Source organism: Hemicordylus capensis, chromosome 16, assembly GCF_027244095.1.
Source record: "Hemicordylus capensis ecotype Gifberg chromosome 16, rHemCap1.1.pri, whole genome shotgun sequence".
In the NCBI taxonomy this organism is placed as follows: Eukaryota; Metazoa; Chordata; class Lepidosauria; order Squamata; family Cordylidae; genus Hemicordylus; species Hemicordylus capensis.
The window spans coordinates 16,873,055-16,889,018 of NC_069672.1; the positions used below are offsets into that span (position 1 = coordinate 16,873,055).

The following is a 15,964-nucleotide window of genomic DNA, read 5'->3' on the forward strand; positions in this document are numbered from 1 at the left end:
AAGCTCGGCGGTGCTGAGGGGAAGTTTTGGGTTTCAAGTTTTGAGATGTGTGGTGGTTGTTTTTTAAACAAACCCGGCAGAGCAAGGCGTGTTGATAAACGTTGGCAGCCATCTGTGTACGAATCCCGAGTGCAAATGTTTCTTAAAAGCGCTACAGCCAAGCTGGAAAGGTGCTTAGGGAGGACTAATGCCAGAGACGAGAGCGCCAGATTCCTGCGGGCAAATCGAGGCGGGAAGGGCGTTTTGCCAGAGGTGGTTTTGAGGGCGCACAGTGGTGGTTGCCCTTCTATGCTGCGCAAAGGAGAAGTCCCCCCCCTTCCTCTTAAAAGGCACCGGGAAGTTTCACTCCTCTCCTGTAGTTGACTACTCTTGAACATGGAGGTTCCACTGAGTCTTCGCTGCCAACAGCCGTGGGCGGACCCCTTCTGCTCTTCCTCCCGTGAATTTTTCTTATTCCCCCTTTTAGCGCCACCTGAGTTTTTTATGGCCACAAACCTGAGTACGTGGGCAGGGCCTAGGCCTCTCACCCGCGCTCTCTCTTTCCAGCCCAACGTCACGGGGCGCCTCTGCAATGAGTGTGCTTCCGGGTCTTTCCACCTGAGTGGCGAGAACCCCGACGGCTGCCTCCGCTGCTTCTGCATGGGCGTCTCGCGCCAGTGTGCCAGCTCGTCGTGGAACAGGGATCAGGTACCCGCAGCCCCCTAGCGCGGGGCCCACAAGCCCCACTTCGGCCTTTGTTCGGGACCCGAGACCGGGGCTTCCCCTGCGGGATCCCCTCCCCGCTTCCTCTCACGGACCGCGCTCTCCGGTTCCAGGTGCGCGTGGCGTCCGAAGATGCCGAGAGGGCACCGTTCGCCCTCTCCAATGCGGCCGGCACGCGGACGGTCAGCGAGGGCATCCGCTTCACGGGCCCAGCGGAGCTGACCTTCTCCTCCTTCAGCTCTCTGCCCCGGGACGTCTACTACTGGGTGCTGCCCGAGCGCTTCAAGGGAGACAAGGTGAGCCTCCCGGCGAGGGGGACTCCGGTCCCGGCATAGGCGGGAGAGGGAGGGGACGGGGCGGGCCTCCCTCCAGAGCCAGAGCTCAGGCGCTGTCGTCCGTCTCCAGGTGACCTCCTACGGCGGGGAGCTGCGCTACGCCATCCGGCACGACGCTCCCCCCGGCTTCCCGCTGCTCCACGGCAAAGCCGACGTCCTGCTGCAGGGCAACAGCATCTTCCTGGAGCACCTGGCGGAAGCGAGCCCTCGGCCCGGGGTGCCCACCACTTTCACGGTGCCCTTTCGGGAGGTGAGGCACCACTCTGGGCGGCTGCACCGACACGAGGAGGAGGGGGGCTTCGGGACACGGGGAGCTGCCGTCTGCTGAGCCAGACCTTTGGTCCCTCGAGCTCAGGATTGCCGGCGCTGACTGGCAGCGGCTCTCCCGGCTTCCGGGCACCACGCATGCTCGCAACCACAAGACCGGCTCGGTGGGGCCTGAAGTCCATCAGTTATGTGGGGGGCAGCTGGGAAGCACCAGCCATGTTTCCCCGGTGGGGCTTCTCCCCCGACAGAGGTTTGGCCCCAGGGGGCGCGGGCAGGACCCTCACCCTCCCGTCTCTGCCCCTTGCAGCAAGCGTGGCGCCGGGCGGACGGACAGGCGGCCACCCGCGAGCACCTCCTGATGGCTCTGGCAGACGTGGACGTCCTCATGATCCGCGCCTCCTACTCCGAGCGGCCAGCCGAGAGCAGGTACCGGGGTGGGCGGGGGCCCCCTGGGCAGGGCCAGTGATGGCCGGGAAGAGACTCCGGGATGGAGGGGACTGGTGTGGAGGCCGGAGGGAGGGCGGGCGGGCTGCCTTGCCCACCGTGGCCTCCTCTCCCCTTCCAGGGTCTCTGACATCCACATGGACGTGGCGGTGCCCCACTCCACGGGGCTGGACCCTGCGGTGGAAGTGGAGGAGTGCGCTTGCCCCACCGGCTACCGCGGCCCGTCCTGCCAGGTGAGTGTGTGGCGCCCCCCCCGGCCGGCAGACAAGCAGGGCCCAGCGGGAGGAGGCTGCCCCACGTCTCGTGGGTGCATCTGGGCTTGGAGCGGAGAGGTCCCCGCCTGGATCTTCGGCCTTCTGGCCCCACAGGCCCGGCTTCCCCACTCCTGGCCCCACTCCTGCATGTTCCAGCGGCGAGAATGCTCCGCACATGGCATGGAGCGGGCTCGGAGTCCCCCAAAGCTCCTGCTGGCCTCTCAAGCGTCCCCCGAGGACTGGCTGCATTTCTCGTGCTGGTGTGCACAGCTTGGTGGGGGGGGGAGGCCAGAAAGCCCCCCGGGGACGGAAAGGCCAGGCCCCCCCCCGGGACTGAGCCCCTTCCCTTCCTCCCGTCCTCGCTCAGGATTGCGACGTTGGCTACACACGCACCACCAGCGGCCTCTACCTGGGCACCTGCGGACCCTGTGCCTGCAACGGGCACGCAGCCGAGTGTGACCCCGAGACGGGAGACTGCCAGGTGAGACCCCGCCGGACTTGCGGACCGGAGGGCTGGTTGTTGGCAAACCGTGCCCCACCCCCACCCCCGCGCTTGGCCCTGCAGGAAAGGGTCTGTCTGCTAGATGAATTCATGATGGAGGAGCGGTCTGAGTGAAGCCTCCATGTTTAGGGGCAGTCCACCTGATGCTGGAGATAAGCAAAAAGGGAGGCCCATTGCCTTCCTGCCCAGCTTATGGGCTCCCCGTTGGCATGTCTGCTGGCCGCTGTGGGCAGCAGGTTGCTCGCTTAGATGGGCCCCCCAGGGCCTGATCCGACAGCTGGGATCTCCTGACAGCATCCTGTTCCTATGGAGAGTCAGGAGAATCCTGTCCCTTTCCTAGCTCTGTGGTCGTGCATCTGCTTTTGGTCTGTAGGCAGGTCCCAGCAGCCTCCCCACAGGGGCCTGGGGGACACCCCTCCCTGAAACCCTGTTGAGCCACTGCCAGTCCGGGAAGACAGTCCTGAGCTAGCTGGACCCAGGGCCAGACTCAGTAGGAGGCAGCTTCCTACGTCCCTCTCTTCCTCTCTCCCTCCCTCTCTTCCAGGACTGCCAGCACCACACGGAGGGGACTCACTGCGAGCGCTGCCAGCCGGGCTTCTTTGGGGACGCCAGGCACGGGACCCCCCGCGACTGCCAGCCCTGCCCGTGCCATGGGCCGTATTCTGCCAGCCAGTAGGTGCCCCTGCTAGCCTCTCCTTCATGGGGTGGGGGGTACAGCTCGGGCTGCAGCTGACGTCTGCCCTTCTTCCCAGGGCTACCAAGACCTGCTTCCTAGACACGGACGGGCAGCCCACCTGTGACTCCTGCGCCCCGGGCTATGCTGGACGCCAGTGCGAAAGGTGGGCTGGCCAGGCCCCTGGGCCTCCTCCCTCCTGCTTGGCATGCCTTTACCATCTCCTGCCTGTGGGCTTCCTGGAGGCATCTGGTGGGCCATGATGGGAGACAGGGGCCTGGGCTAGAGAGGGCCTGATCCAGCAGGGCTGCTCCTGTGTCCTTAACTCTGCCCCTCTTCCCTCTTCCTTTGGGCCAGGTGTGCTCCAGGCTACGTGGGGAACCCCAGCCGGGGCCAGCCCTGTACAGGTGAGCTCCGTGTTGCGGGTGGGGAGAGGAGATCAGGGGGGGAGGGAGTGATTGGCCCCGGGGCCTATTCTGAGTGCCAGCCCAATGCAAAGAGGGGAGTGCATCTGAGCATGTGCAAAGAGCATTTCCCCTCACTCTTGAGTGGCCACCGGCGCCACCACCTTCGCAGATCTGAGGTTAGGGGGCAGCAGAAGCGGCGGCTTGAGCCCCAGCACCTATTGCTAGTCCCCACCCACAAGGAGCGGGGCAGGGCAAGGCGTGGGGCATGGTCCGTGGCCGGGGAGGAGCAGCAGCAGAGGGCGGCCCCCTGCAGTCCTCCATCCTCAGCTCCCCCTTCCTCACCCCCCCCCCGACTCCAGATCCAGGCGCCAGGTGCCAGTGTGACCCCCGGGGCAGCGTGAGCAGCCAGTGTGATGCCAGCGGGCTATGCCTGTGCAAGGTGAGGCGGGCACAGCATCTGCGGGGGGGGGGGACGACACTTGGGGGACCGCCGGGGGTGAGGGGGCATGAACTGGGGCTTCCCTTCCCTCTCCAGAAACGGGCTTGCTCCTTTCCATGCACACCTCCCACCCCGCAATGAAGCACAGCCCACTCGGGATCTCTGGGCTGCGTTGTGCATTCAATGTGTGAGCCCCACAGCCACTCCCTCCCCCCCCCACAAGCCCCCTGGCCCCACTTGCTGCTGGGGGTGGGGGGCGGGGAGGGTTGGGCCTCTCTCACAGCCCCTGCCCAGGGGGGTCTGTGAGGCTGCAGCCCAGCCAGGCTGGTGGGGGTCAGCTGCCCCTCTGGCTGCCGTGGGGCACAGCGGGATGCCCTGCTGCAGCCACCGCCGCCATCGCCCTCTCCCTCTCTCCCGGCAGGCCCACGTGAAGGGCCCCTCCTGCGCCACCTGCCGCCCCCACCACTTCCACCTGCACGCCGAGAACCGGGAGGGCTGCCTGCCCTGCTTCTGTATGGGCGTCACCCAGCAGTGCACCGCCTCTGCCCACTATCGAGACGTGGTAAGCAGCCAGCCCCGCTCCCCTGCCTCCCGGATCTCGATGGCCGGCCCTTCTCCCCTGCTGGACTCTAGCCGGCCGGCCGGCCACTCACCTGCCCGGCTGGCCCTCTGCCCGTGGCTTAGGAACCCTCCTCTTCCTCCTCCTCCTCCTCTCTCCCCTGCAGATCAGCGTCCCCTTCCTGGCCGGCGACCCCCAGGGCTTCTCTCTGGTCAACCGCCAGCGCAGCATCCACCTCCGGACGGGCTTCGTGGTGGAGACGTCCCCGCAGGGCCCTCAGCTCTCCTACGGCCACCTGGGGCAGCGAGGGTCGGAGTCTTACTACTGGCAGCTCCCAGAGGCCTTCCAGGGGGACAAGGTGAGCCCTGAGCCATGGCGGCGGCGGCGGGGAGGGTAGTACTTGCCCCCCGCCCCAGCATGGCGAGGGGAGGCAAGAACAGACGGCACCCGCCTCTCCGCCTTTTGCGGAGAACCCCTCTCTGAACGAGGAGCCTCAGGGCTCTGGGGGTCCTGGGGGAAAGCCTTGAGCCCCACACGGTGGCGTCTGGCCCTTTGCAACCTCGGTGCGCTTCGCTTTCTGGCCCAGAGGTGGGGGGAGGGGGAGGCATCTCTGTGGCTCCCCAGCTGAGTCCACATTGATTGATGGATTTGATAGATTTGTATACCGCCCACTACCAAAGTCTCTAGGTGCTTTACAGCATAAGACGGTTGGTGTTGCATTTCGCACCCGCTACTGCTGAATTCTTGAGAGCTGGGAGGAGGCCAGGAGGTCCTCCTGCGGCCTGCCCCCTTGCTGGGGGGGGGAAGCCCTGGCAGCTCCACGCCTGGCTGCTCCTGGAGGTCTGGCCAGGGCCCTCCCTCTCTTGCCGTGGGGATGGGGCTGTCTCCAAGGAGGCCCTGCCTTCAACAGGGAGGGGCTCTTCAAGAATCCCTGATGGGGCAGGAAAGGGGCCCCAGAGCCCCGTCAGCGTGTGGGTGGGGTGGGGTGGGGGTGGGGGTCTCGGCTGACCAGCTGCCTCGGAAGAGGGCAGTGAAATGCTTCTTGGACTGGACGTCGGAGGCCTCTGGCAGCATTGCCACGAGAAGCACAGGCAGGCGGAATCAGGATGCCATGAAAGGACCCTCCCTCCCGTGGCCAACACCCTGCCTCTGGTCATGGAGACGTTGTTCCGACTGCTTCTTTCTCGCCGCCCCAACCGGCTTCCCTTTGATTGGCTTGTCCTGGCCCTTGTCTGATTCCCTCTTTCCCCCGCAAGCCGGTTATCCTGGCAGCCGCCAGCAGTTTCCCTGTAGCAGGGAGTTCCAGAGTTGTGAGCAGCGTGAAGACGCGTGTTCCCTTTGGTGGGGCCTGGAGTGGGCTGCTGTTGCCTGGGGGGATCCCCCGCGCCCTCTTGATGTACTTCTCATCCCTTTCCACTCGTGCTTTGGATAGGCTAGAAGGGGCTTCCCAGGTGGCTGAAACAGAACAGAAAGAGACGCAGAAGGCGGGCAGGGAGCAGCCGACTCGTGCCCAGGCGGGTCGCAGCTCTGAGCCAGCCTTTGTATTTGCATCGGGGGGGGCATGGGCTTGACCCCCTTCACCCCCTCTTCTCTCTCCATCTTCCTCTCTGCCGCCTCCTCTGCCTGGACCAACCAGCAGAAGGAAACCTATTTTGCTCGGATGCGTCGGGCCCACAAGGTATGCAAGCAGGTGCCCCGTAACGCAGCATGGCGTGGTGTGGAGAGCTGGTCTGCTGGCAGCAAGCATGACTTGTCCCCTTAGCTAAGCAGGGCCCACCCTGGTTTGCAGTTGAATGGGAGACTAGAAGTGTGAGCCCTGGAAGAGATTCCCCTCAGCAGGGGATGGAGCCGCTCTGGGAAGAGCATCTAGGAGGTTCCAAGTTCCCTCCCTGCCTGGCAGCATCTCCAAGAGAGGGCTGAGAGAGATTCCTACCTTGGAGAAGCCGCTGCCAGTCTGTGAAGGCAATACTGAGCTAGGTGGACCCAGGGTCTGACTCGGCATATGGCAGCTTCCTGTGTTCCTATGGTGACCTTCTTTGTGGTTGTGGGGAGGGGGCACCCTCTTCTGCGGCTCTCCTCTGTGGCTTCGACTGGGCAGGCCAGAGAACTGCTGCCTGGGACTGAGTGTGACCTGCCTGACGAGCCAGCATGAATGCTTCCCTGGGCTCAGCAGGGCCTGTCCGGGTTTGCATTTGGATGGGCGGCCACTGGTGAGCGCTGCCTGCTGTGAAATGTCCCCCATCGGGGATGCAGCCACAGCTCAGGGGAAGAGCATCTAGGGGAGATTCCTGCTGGAAACCTTGGAGTGTTGCTGCCAGTCCGTGCAGACCACACTGAGTGCGATGGACCAAGGGTCTGACTCAGTGGACGGCGGCTTCCTAAGTTCCACCCCCTCTCTGGTGCATGGATGGGTGTCTGGTCCCCTCTGGCCACCTCCTTTGGAATGTGTGGCTACCTTATTCCTGCCTGTTGTGTGACAAGGAAAGAGCCACAGCTTGGGCCCCAAGTGCATGGGAGAGGAGGCACCTTTGGGAGGAGGAGGAGGAGCTGCCAGCCCTGGCATGGGAAGGGGCCGGCCGGCCTTTCAAGCCCCCTTGTGCCCCCTCCCCAGCAGAACTCCACGTCCCTCACAGAGGAGCAGCTGAGGAAGGACGTGGCCGCCGGGCGGGCCCCCCACTCCCTGGGCCCCGGGCCCCGGGCCCAGCGAGCCTCCCAGGTAACCCAGGGGAGCGGGGCGGGAGTCACTGCCTGACACAGGCTGGTGCGGTTGCCCTGGGGCGCTGGAGAGCAGGGGCTGTGTGGGGCGGGAGGTCTTCGGCGGTGGGCTTGAGACTGCAGCGGGGCTCATGCCGGGTGGCTCCTGCCTGCCCCACCCGGGGGCCTGGCCGTGCGTGGCCCCTGGCCCTCTTCTCCCTCTCTGCTCTCACTTCGGCGCTCTCTTCCGCCCCTTTCGCTTCCTTCCCTTTCGCTTCCTTCCTTCCTCTCTCTCTGTCTCTCTCCATCCCTCAGGCAGACGAAGCGCAGTGGAGACGCGACGCGGAGATCTGGGCGATGCTTGGCCGCTTGGCCACGGAGCAGGCGGCCTCCCCCCCCAAGGAGGGCGGGGCTCCCAGGCCCCCTCCCGCAGGGCTGCAGGCCCCCTCTGCTGCCCAGGGGCCTCCCCCTCCCCACTCTATCGCCTCCTCGGGCAGGGCCCCTCTGCGCCCCCCTTCCTTAGCGGCTGCTCCTGGCTCACGCCCTCAGGTACGGCTGGGCTCTTCTGCGGCGTCTCCCAAAACACTCCCCTCCTGACTCTCCCCACTTTCCTGGAGGGGTGCCCCCACCGCCCGGACACATGCTTTCTGCTCCTTCAGCTACACTCACTATCCCCCCTTCAAAACCAAAACCAGAACCTTACCAGCTCTCATCTGGATTCAGTTTGCCCACTTTGCTAAGCAGGGATCACCCTGCTTTGCATTTGAATGGGAAACTACAGGTGAGCCCTGTAAGAGAGCCTTCCTTCCTTCCTTCCTTCCTTCCTTCCTTCCTTCCTTCCCTGACTCGTGCCTCCTCCCAGCCCCCTTTTTGGGAACTGGGCTCTTGGGGCCAACCGCCCCTCCTTCCTCTCATGGAGTCCCCTCCTGTGTCCCAAGCCCCAGGGAGAAGGAATCCCCAGAGGACGGTCCCAGGACTCGGGCAACTTGCTCTCCTCCTCCTCCCCCCGATACAATCTCCGGGTGGCTGATGCCCAAAAGGTACCCAGGAGTGCAGCATGCGCGTGGCTCAGGCAGGCAGCTGCATGCTGAGGTCTGCGAGGCAGGGGCCGGGCAGGGCCGGAGGTGCCGCCGAGCGGTCGGATCCTGCCATGTAGACAACAGGCTCTCCACTGTCTCACCAGACCTTGAGCCTGGGGGACAGAAACGACCCCAGTTCTGGAAAGGAAACTTCTGGTGGGGAACTGAAGTATAGGAAGCTATTGCTGTCGCTGGCGAACTGGCCAGGATCTCTGCCTCTGGTCTCGGCCATGCCTCTCCTGGGCAAGAAGCAACCTTTCACGGGTCCAGAGGCTCGCCCATTTCTCCCTCCACCTGTTGCTGTCCCCCTTGCCGGGCCCTGGGCAGGAAAACCCTTCCGGGGCTTTCCCTCCCCAGCAGCAGCTCCTGTCACTCGCCCGTGCTAGTTGGGAGAGGCATCAGGGGCATCCCGCAGGGAGGGCGGCTTCAGCGTCCGCAGGGCTCCTTGCAAGGGGCGGGAGGCGTGTTGTGGCTCTTCGGCTCTGGGAAAGGCCAGTGCCCATGCCGCCAATGCCCAGCCTCCCTGGGGGTTCTGAGGGTGCCCCTGCCTTGGCGTGGTGCTTGCGGCTCCTGCAGGGTGGGTGGAGCCCTCGAGGTGGAGCATCAATGGTTTTGAGCTGGGAGGTCCGGTGGAGAGCTGGCCTTGGGGTCCCCAGCAGGAACGGCCCCCTTTGCTAAGAAGAGCCTGCTTTGGTTTGCCTTTGGATGGGTGACCACGGAGGAGCCCTCCGTGGCAGAGCCTCTGCTTGCGTGCGGAAGGCCCCAGCTTCCGTCTCTGGCAGCCTCTCCAGGCTAGGGCTGGGAAAGGCCCCTGAGCCTGCCACCTAGGACGGCTGCTGCCAGTCAGTGTGGGCAGTCCTGAGCTGGATGGCCCAAGCGTCTGACTCAGTATGCGGCAGCTCCCTCTGTCCCTTGTGCGTGCTGCACCCCCTTGCACTGTGCCTGCCTGGGTGCGGGGTGCCTGCTGGGGTGTGCGCCTGGGCCCCCCGCCTCTCTGCCGGCCAGCCCCCGGGCCCCACTCCGCTCACTCTGCCTCTTCTGTCTCAGTACCGGCTTCTCTACAAGGGTTTCCCGCTGCTTCCCGAAATCTCTTTCTACTGGGGGCTGCCAGAAGCCTTCCTGGGGGACAAGGTAACTTCCCACCGAGGGCCTCAGGAGGGGGGCCCTCCTCTGTGGGGACTGTGGGCCCCAGTGGGGCTTGTTCCTGGGGTGGGTACGGTGAGGCAAGAGGGTCGGAGGGAAGGGGAGACACCAGACGGGAGAGCGGCGCTGTGCACATTGCCTGGGGAGGCTGGGGTGGGGGGGGAGGGAGAGGCTCTGTGGTGTTCTCCTTCGTGGCCCCTCCCTTGCCGCAGCCCCCCTTGCCCCCTGGATCCTGTCGGGAGCAAGAGGCAGCTTCCTGCTCATGGCTTGTGGGTGTTTCGGATTCTGCAAGAGGCGGGTTAGCCAAGGGCAGGTTAAAGAGGGGCGAGGATGCTGAGGTGTTGGGGTGGGGGAGGAAAGACAGGGGCTCAGATAACCCCCCAAGTCCTTGAAAGATTTGCCGCGGGGTCCCTGGAGGCGACTGGGAAACCCCCCCGCCACTCTTTGTGGGGTGTCACAGCCGTGGCGCGACCTGCTCTGCCGCTGCCCCCCAAGTCTTCTGTTTTGGCTGAACTAGAGCCGTCTCCCAGTTCAAGAAATCCGAGTCCCTTATAGTCTTAGGAGTCGCGTCCATTAAATGTGCAGCATTTGCCTAGGAGCATCCTTCTCCTTCTACTACAACAGCAACCACCCATATTTCTATCCCGCTTTTCTGGAGTGGGCGTCCTTTGCCAGATGCACCTGGGTGTCCTACCCGGCACCAGGCTGAAAGAGGCCTTGTATTGATTCGATTTCTACACCGCCCTTCCCAAAGTGGCTCGGGGCGGTTCACCCTGTGCTCTTCCTCGGGAGGGGAATGTCCCCGTCCCAGGGTGGACGGGTATGAAAAAGAACTGAAACGCGATACAAACCTGCAGATCACTTAATCAAGAACACTTACTTAGTCGGCCAAAATGTTATTTATCCTTGGAGCTGACCGCTTAATCAACCAAATGTCTGCAGCCCAGTTAGGAATCTCTTTTTTTTTTAAATCGAGAGTCGCAACCAAGACAGAAGTCAGATTTTGAAAACAAGCTCCAGTTCTGGGCGTCTCTGCAGGGGTGCAACCTGACACGTCTCTCCTCTCACCCCTGCAGGTGGGCTCCTACGGAGGACGCCTCCGCTACACCCTCTCCTACAACGCTGGCGGGAGAGGCCCCCCACTGCCGGATGCTGATGTGCAGATCACTGTAAGGAGGAGGGACTCTGGAAAGGCGGGGGGCGGGGGGGAGGTGGGGACAGCTGGGGAGCCATGCTGGAGATGACAGCCCCCAAGGGCCTCTGGGGCGGCCAGAGAGAGGGCTGGGCTGGAGGCAGGGTGGGGATCGTGCCACTGGCAGAGATGGGAGAGAGCGTGGCCCCGTAGAGAGCCAGAATTAGATTTGGCTCAAATCCAGCTCTGCCACAGACCCCCTGGGAGGACTCGGCCAACTCTCTTAATCTCAGCCTTGGTTCCCCAGCTGGGTGCTGGCCTGAAAAAGAAGGAACGAAAGATGAAACTTGAATGTAGCCTATTTAAGGTGCAGAGAGGAGGGAGGGAGGGAGGGAAGGCCTCAGGGTTACCCGGGGGTAAAGGCAGGATATGGACAGCAAGCAGGGTGTGGCTGCCCAGAATGGCATCTGAGTCCTGCTGTGAGGAACAGACCGGTGTCTCTCGCTTGGTGTCGTCTCTCCAGGGCAACGACATTACTCTGGTGGCCTACCAGCCTGAGCTGCAGCCCCAGGAGCAGAAGAGCTTCGAGATCGTCTTCCGAGAGGTGAGGGGTGTGGGGTGCCCTGTTGCCTGCGGGGCCCCTGAGTTAAAACTGGGCCCTTGGGGTGAGGCTGGGCCAGTCACTGGAGAGACCTGTTTGTGTTGGGGACACAGGCTGTGTAAGCCAGTCAACAGCCGCTCCCGGCTTGAGGCAAGCGACGGCTGGAGGGAGGGAAGCTGGCAGGAAGAGTCTGCTCCAGGCTTGGCTGATCTGGGGCCCCGGGGCCCAGGGCCTGATCCTCTGCTGTGCCAGTCCCTCTCTAGCCTCGGCAGTCAGCCCACAGGCTCAGTCTGACTGTGCCTGCTCCGGCCCCCGTGGGGAGTGCTGAGAAGCCAGGGTCTCCATCACCTCCTGCCCGCCCCCCGCCCCCACTCCCCCAACCTTCCGGGGAGGAGCTGCCTCCCCCGAGCCAGCCGGTCCCCCTCTTTCCCCCCACAGCAACACTGGCAGCGCCCGGACGGGCAGCCAGCCACCCGCGAGCACCTGATGATGGCTCTGGCCGACCTGGACGAGATCCTCATCCGCGCCACCTACTCCACGGACATGGTCTCGGCCAGCATCTCCGGCGTCAGCATGGAGACGGCCGTGCCCGCCTACACCAGCCTGCCGCAGGCCCTGGAGGTGGAGGAGTGCCGCTGCCCGCCCGGCTACCAGGGCCTCTCCTGCCAGGTGAGCGCACCTGCGGCCCGGAGGCTGGGCTGGGGGGAGGCCTTCGGGGCTGCGGGACGACTCCCCACCTCTCCCGCTCTCTCCTCTGCAGGACTGCGCAGCCGGATACACCCGCACGGGCGGCGGGCTCTACCTGGGCCACTGCGCCCTGTGCGAATGCAACGGGCACTCGGATTCTTGCCACCCAGAGACCGGCGCCTGCTCGGTGAGTGGCCTTCCTGGGGGAAGGGCCCAGTCCGTGGCCGCTGCTGCCCCCCTGGGATGGCCACCCGTGTCCCCTCGCACAGGGATTCCCAGCTGTTCTTGACTACGGCTCCCATAACCCCATGAGTTGAAGTCAACAACATCTGGGGAGTCCTGGGAGAGGGACCCTGGTGCCGCCCCCCCCCGCTGTGGCTGGTCCGTCTCTTCTCCCCCCCGCCCCGCTCACGTTTCCCCCTTTCTCCCCAGAACTGCCTGCACAATGCCGCTGGGGGCTTCTGTGAGCAGTGTGCCCCCGGCTTCTACGGCGACGCCACCGCCGGCACCCCCGAGGACTGCCAGCCGTGCGCCTGCCCGCTCCCGGAGCCGGAGAACCAGTAGGTGCCTGTGCTGGGGACTGGGGGTTGGACTGGGAGCTGCCCCAGCCTGGACCTCCGTGACGGCGCCCCTTTTCCTCCCGCAGATTCTCGCGGACCTGTGAGAGCCTGGCGGGCGGAGGCTACCGCTGCATGGCCTGCGAGCCGGGCTACACCGGCCAGTACTGTGAACAGTGAGTGCTTGCGGAGCTCAGGGGCAGAGCCTCGGCCGGCATGCAGAAGGCCCCAGGGGGCTGGGGAAGACCCTGGTCGGAATCCCGGCAGAGCCGCTGCCAGTCAGTGTGGACCACGCTGAGCGGGAGGGACCAAGGGTCTGACTCGGTTTGAGGCCACTCCCAATGTTGTGTTCCACCAAAAGCATTCCAAAGCGGAAGACCTTCAGGTCCCCTGCAGGGCTCCCTAACTCATCCCACATCCCCTGGCAAGCCGTGCTGGTCTTGTGGTAGCAAGCAGGATGTGGCCCCTTAGCTAAGCAGGGTCCGCCCTGGTTTGCAGTTGAATGGGAGACTAGAAGTGTGAGCACTGGAAGAGATTCCCCTCAGCAGGGGATGGAGCCGCTCTGGGAAGAGCAGAAGAAGGTTCCAAGTTCCCTCCCTGGTGGCATCTCCAAGATAGGGCTGATTGAGATTCCTGCCTGCAATCTTGGAGAAGCTGCTGCCAGTCTGTGAAGGCAATACTGAGCTAGATGGACCAAGGGTCTGACTCAGTATATGGCAGCTTCCTATGTTCCATGCACCAGGACAATGCTGCTGTCCGGGATGGGGGGAGCGTGTTCCTCAGCACCTCTCCCTGTCAGGCCAGTCTCCCACCCCTGGCCCCACCCTGCGCTTCTCTTGCTGCTCCACAGGTGTGCCCCTGGCTACACTGGGAACCCCAACGTCCATGGGCAGAAGTGTGTGCCCCTTGGTAAGTGAGAGCGGCCACCGCAGGGCCCACTAGTGGTGATGGGGGGCGGAGGGTGACCCACTGCCTGTAAGAGCAGCTGCTGGAGCAGACTCCAAGGGGGCCCCCATCCTGCTTCTCTGGTGCCTCTGAGGAACCCACGAGCAGGCCCAGAAGGCCACAGACCTCTCCCCTCCTGCCTCCCCCCCAGCTGTGGATAGGCTTCTCCTCCATGGATTTCTCTAAAGCCCTTCAAACCGCCATTGAAGCCAGGGGGGCATTGCCATGGGTTGCGGTAGTGAGTTCCACAGGTTAATGCCACGCTGTGTCCCAAAGGACTTCCTTTGGTCCGTCTCCTGCAGAGCCATTGCACAAGGAGGTGGTTCATGCGGGGGGGGGGGAGAGACTGCTTGGCTGCTGTGGACAGGTGGCATGGGAGTTTTACCCCCCGCCCCCCCCCGATGGTTGAGGGTCATGCAGGGGAGGGGTGAGAGGGTGGCCGAGAGGTCCCGCTTCCTCTGGCCAGGCTGCCTGCAGAGGGGCCGGGGCACGTTCATGCTGGGGAGTTCCGCTGGCTGAGGAGCGCTTCCCTCCCCCTCCTCGGCCCCCTGGCCTTGCTGACCCCCTCTCCTCCTCCTCCTCCTCCTCCCCCTCCTCCTGCCCCCGCAGCCCCTCCAGACCAGCCCCGCCTCCTTGTCCAAGTGGAGCCCCCCCGGACGGCCGTCCCGCAAGGCAGCGAGGTGACCCTGCGCTGCCACGTCAGCGGGAGCCCACCCCACTATTTCTTCTGGTCCCGGGAGGACAGGCGCCCCCTGCCCAGCAGCACCCAGCAGGGGAGGCCAGGTGAGTCCGTCCGTCCGTCCGTCGGTGGAGACCGCCCTGAGCGCAGTCAGGGAGCAGGGGTCTGACCCGGGAGGTTCTCCTCTCCAGCACCACCTTTGGGGTCCAGACGTGGCTGAAGGGGTCAGGGTGCCCCTCAGAGCCGAGGCTGACAAGCTAGTGGGCTGCTTGCCCTGGTCCCCAGTGAGCCCCCCCCAGGGCAGGGGGGCCACGTGGGGGAGACGTGGCCCCTCCGGGGCTGACGTCTGCCTTCCTCCTCGGGCGCAGAGCTGCACTTCCCCAGGATCCAGCCCTCCGAAGCCGGGGTCTACATCTGCACCTGCCGCAACCCTCAGTACAGCAACAGCAGCCGGGCGGAAGTGATCGTGACTGGTGAGCAGTGGCCCTGGGCGGATAGTCTCACTGGTAGAGCCTCGGGGGTGGGGCTGTCATTGGGGCCCCAAGTGGCAAAGCTGGTCTCTTGTCTGAGACCTCACGCAAACCCAAGAGGGCTGAACCCATGCCTGTGGGGTGCCCAGATGTGGGGGGGGCACCCAATGTGGGGAGAGGTCCTGGTGAGGCGGGAGTGGGCAACGAGGCTGGCCCAGGGTGGGGTGGGGGTCTCTCTCACACCGCTCTGCCCCACAGAGACCCCCAGCAAGCCCATCACGGTGACGGTGGAGGAGAAGAAGGTGCAGAACGTGAAGCCAGGGTCCGACGTCACTTTCATCTGCACAGCCAAGAGCAAGGTGAGGCTCCGGCCCGCCTGCAGCGAGAGGCAAGGAGAGCCCCAGCAGCGCGCACGAGGAGGGGCGTGTGATTCCCGAGGCCCCACCTGTCCAGAGGAGCCTCGTACTCCTCCAGTGGGGCGAGGGCAGAGCAGCCACCTCGGACAGACTCCTCCTGATCCTTCCTGGGGACCCACCCGTGGGGGGGGGAGGCACCTGGGAGGAGGCAGGCGGGCGGCTTGGCTTTGTCAGCCCCCCCCCTGCATGTGAAAGGAACCCTCCTTTGCCAGGATCAGACCCCAAAGGGGGGGGGGACAGAAGCCACGCCCGTCTCTGGTGTGGGGGCACCATTTGCCAGGATTCCCGGCCAGAGCGAGGGGACCGTTCCCCGGCCACGTCCTCCTCCATAGCAGGCGTGGTGGTGTGGCCCCCTCCCCTCCCCTCCCCTCCCCTCCCCATCCTGGCTCACTCTCCTCCCCTCGCTGCCCCACAGTCTCCCGCCTACACCCTGGTCTGGACGCGGCAGCACAACGAGAAGCTGCCCAGCCGGGCCATGGATTTCAACGGCATCCTGACCATCCGCAACGTCCAGCCCGAGGATGCCGGCGTCTACGTCTGCACCGGCTCCAACATGTTCGACATGGACGAGGGGGCCGCCACCCTCTACGTGCAAGGTAGGCCCCTGCTGCCCTCCCGCCTCGGGGGTCACAGGCCCACCGCTGAGCGCACACACGCCACCGTCCCCTCGCTGTGGGCTCTCCACGGGCCGCCGGGCCCCACGCTTCTCTGCAGATCCACCCAGAGAGACGGTTGCCAGCCATGCTAGCCGGGGGCAAAGCCAAGCGGCTTGGGGGGAAAGAGGTTGATTGCGGGGTCTGGGGATGGAGGCCCCCCCTTTTCCCACCAAGGGGCTCTGGAGGGCCCCCCAGTGGCTCCATCCGGGCTTTCCCTGCACCCGGCTGCCTCTGCCACGTGGGCGAAGAGGTTGGAGGGACCCCGCGGCAGCTGTGCACTTGCGGTCCCCTCTGAACTTCGGCCCAACCATCTGGGGAGCTTT

The 15,964-nt window shown here is 64.8% G+C and overlaps 1 protein-coding gene across 14 annotated transcripts in view; it reads left to right on the forward strand.

Annotated features, from left to right (window-relative positions):
- The window catches only part of HSPG2 (heparan sulfate proteoglycan 2), an 86,168-nt gene that overhangs the window by 37,154 nt on the left and 33,050 nt on the right, over positions 1-15,964 (forward strand). For 8 of the 14 annotated variants that reach the window (XM_053280703.1, XM_053280709.1, XM_053280707.1 and 5 more), the window contains 28 exons: positions 547-687; positions 816-998; positions 1,108-1,287; positions 1,612-1,730; positions 1,870-1,981; positions 2,370-2,483; positions 3,049-3,176; positions 3,257-3,343; positions 3,535-3,584; positions 3,944-4,023; positions 4,445-4,585; positions 4,749-4,940; positions 6,219-6,260; positions 7,194-7,298; positions 7,592-7,825; positions 8,215-8,316; positions 9,403-9,486; positions 10,575-10,667; positions 11,154-11,234; positions 11,670-11,900; positions 11,992-12,105; positions 12,351-12,478; positions 12,565-12,651; positions 13,326-13,384; positions 14,030-14,203; positions 14,468-14,572; positions 14,828-14,928; positions 15,401-15,581. In XM_053280703.1, the coding sequence (XP_053136678.1) occupies positions 547-687; positions 816-998; positions 1,108-1,287; positions 1,612-1,730; positions 1,870-1,981; positions 2,370-2,483; positions 3,049-3,176; positions 3,257-3,343; positions 3,535-3,584; positions 3,944-4,023; positions 4,445-4,585; positions 4,749-4,940; positions 6,219-6,260; positions 7,194-7,298; positions 7,592-7,825; positions 8,215-8,316; positions 9,403-9,486; positions 10,575-10,667; positions 11,154-11,234; positions 11,670-11,900; positions 11,992-12,105; positions 12,351-12,478; positions 12,565-12,651; positions 13,326-13,384; positions 14,030-14,203; positions 14,468-14,572; positions 14,828-14,928; positions 15,401-15,581 (3,448 nt within the window). The remainder of the gene's footprint in view (positions 1-546; positions 688-815; positions 999-1,107; positions 1,288-1,611; positions 1,731-1,869; positions 1,982-2,369; positions 2,484-3,048; positions 3,177-3,256; positions 3,344-3,534; positions 3,585-3,943; positions 4,024-4,444; positions 4,586-4,748; positions 4,941-6,218; positions 6,261-7,193; positions 7,299-7,591; positions 7,826-8,214; positions 8,317-9,402; positions 9,487-10,574; positions 10,668-11,153; positions 11,235-11,669; positions 11,901-11,991; positions 12,106-12,350; positions 12,479-12,564; positions 12,652-13,325; positions 13,385-14,029; positions 14,204-14,467; positions 14,573-14,827; positions 14,929-15,400; positions 15,582-15,964) is intronic. The other 6 variants (XM_053280714.1, XM_053280715.1, XM_053280716.1 and 3 more) reach the window with 4 other exon arrangements.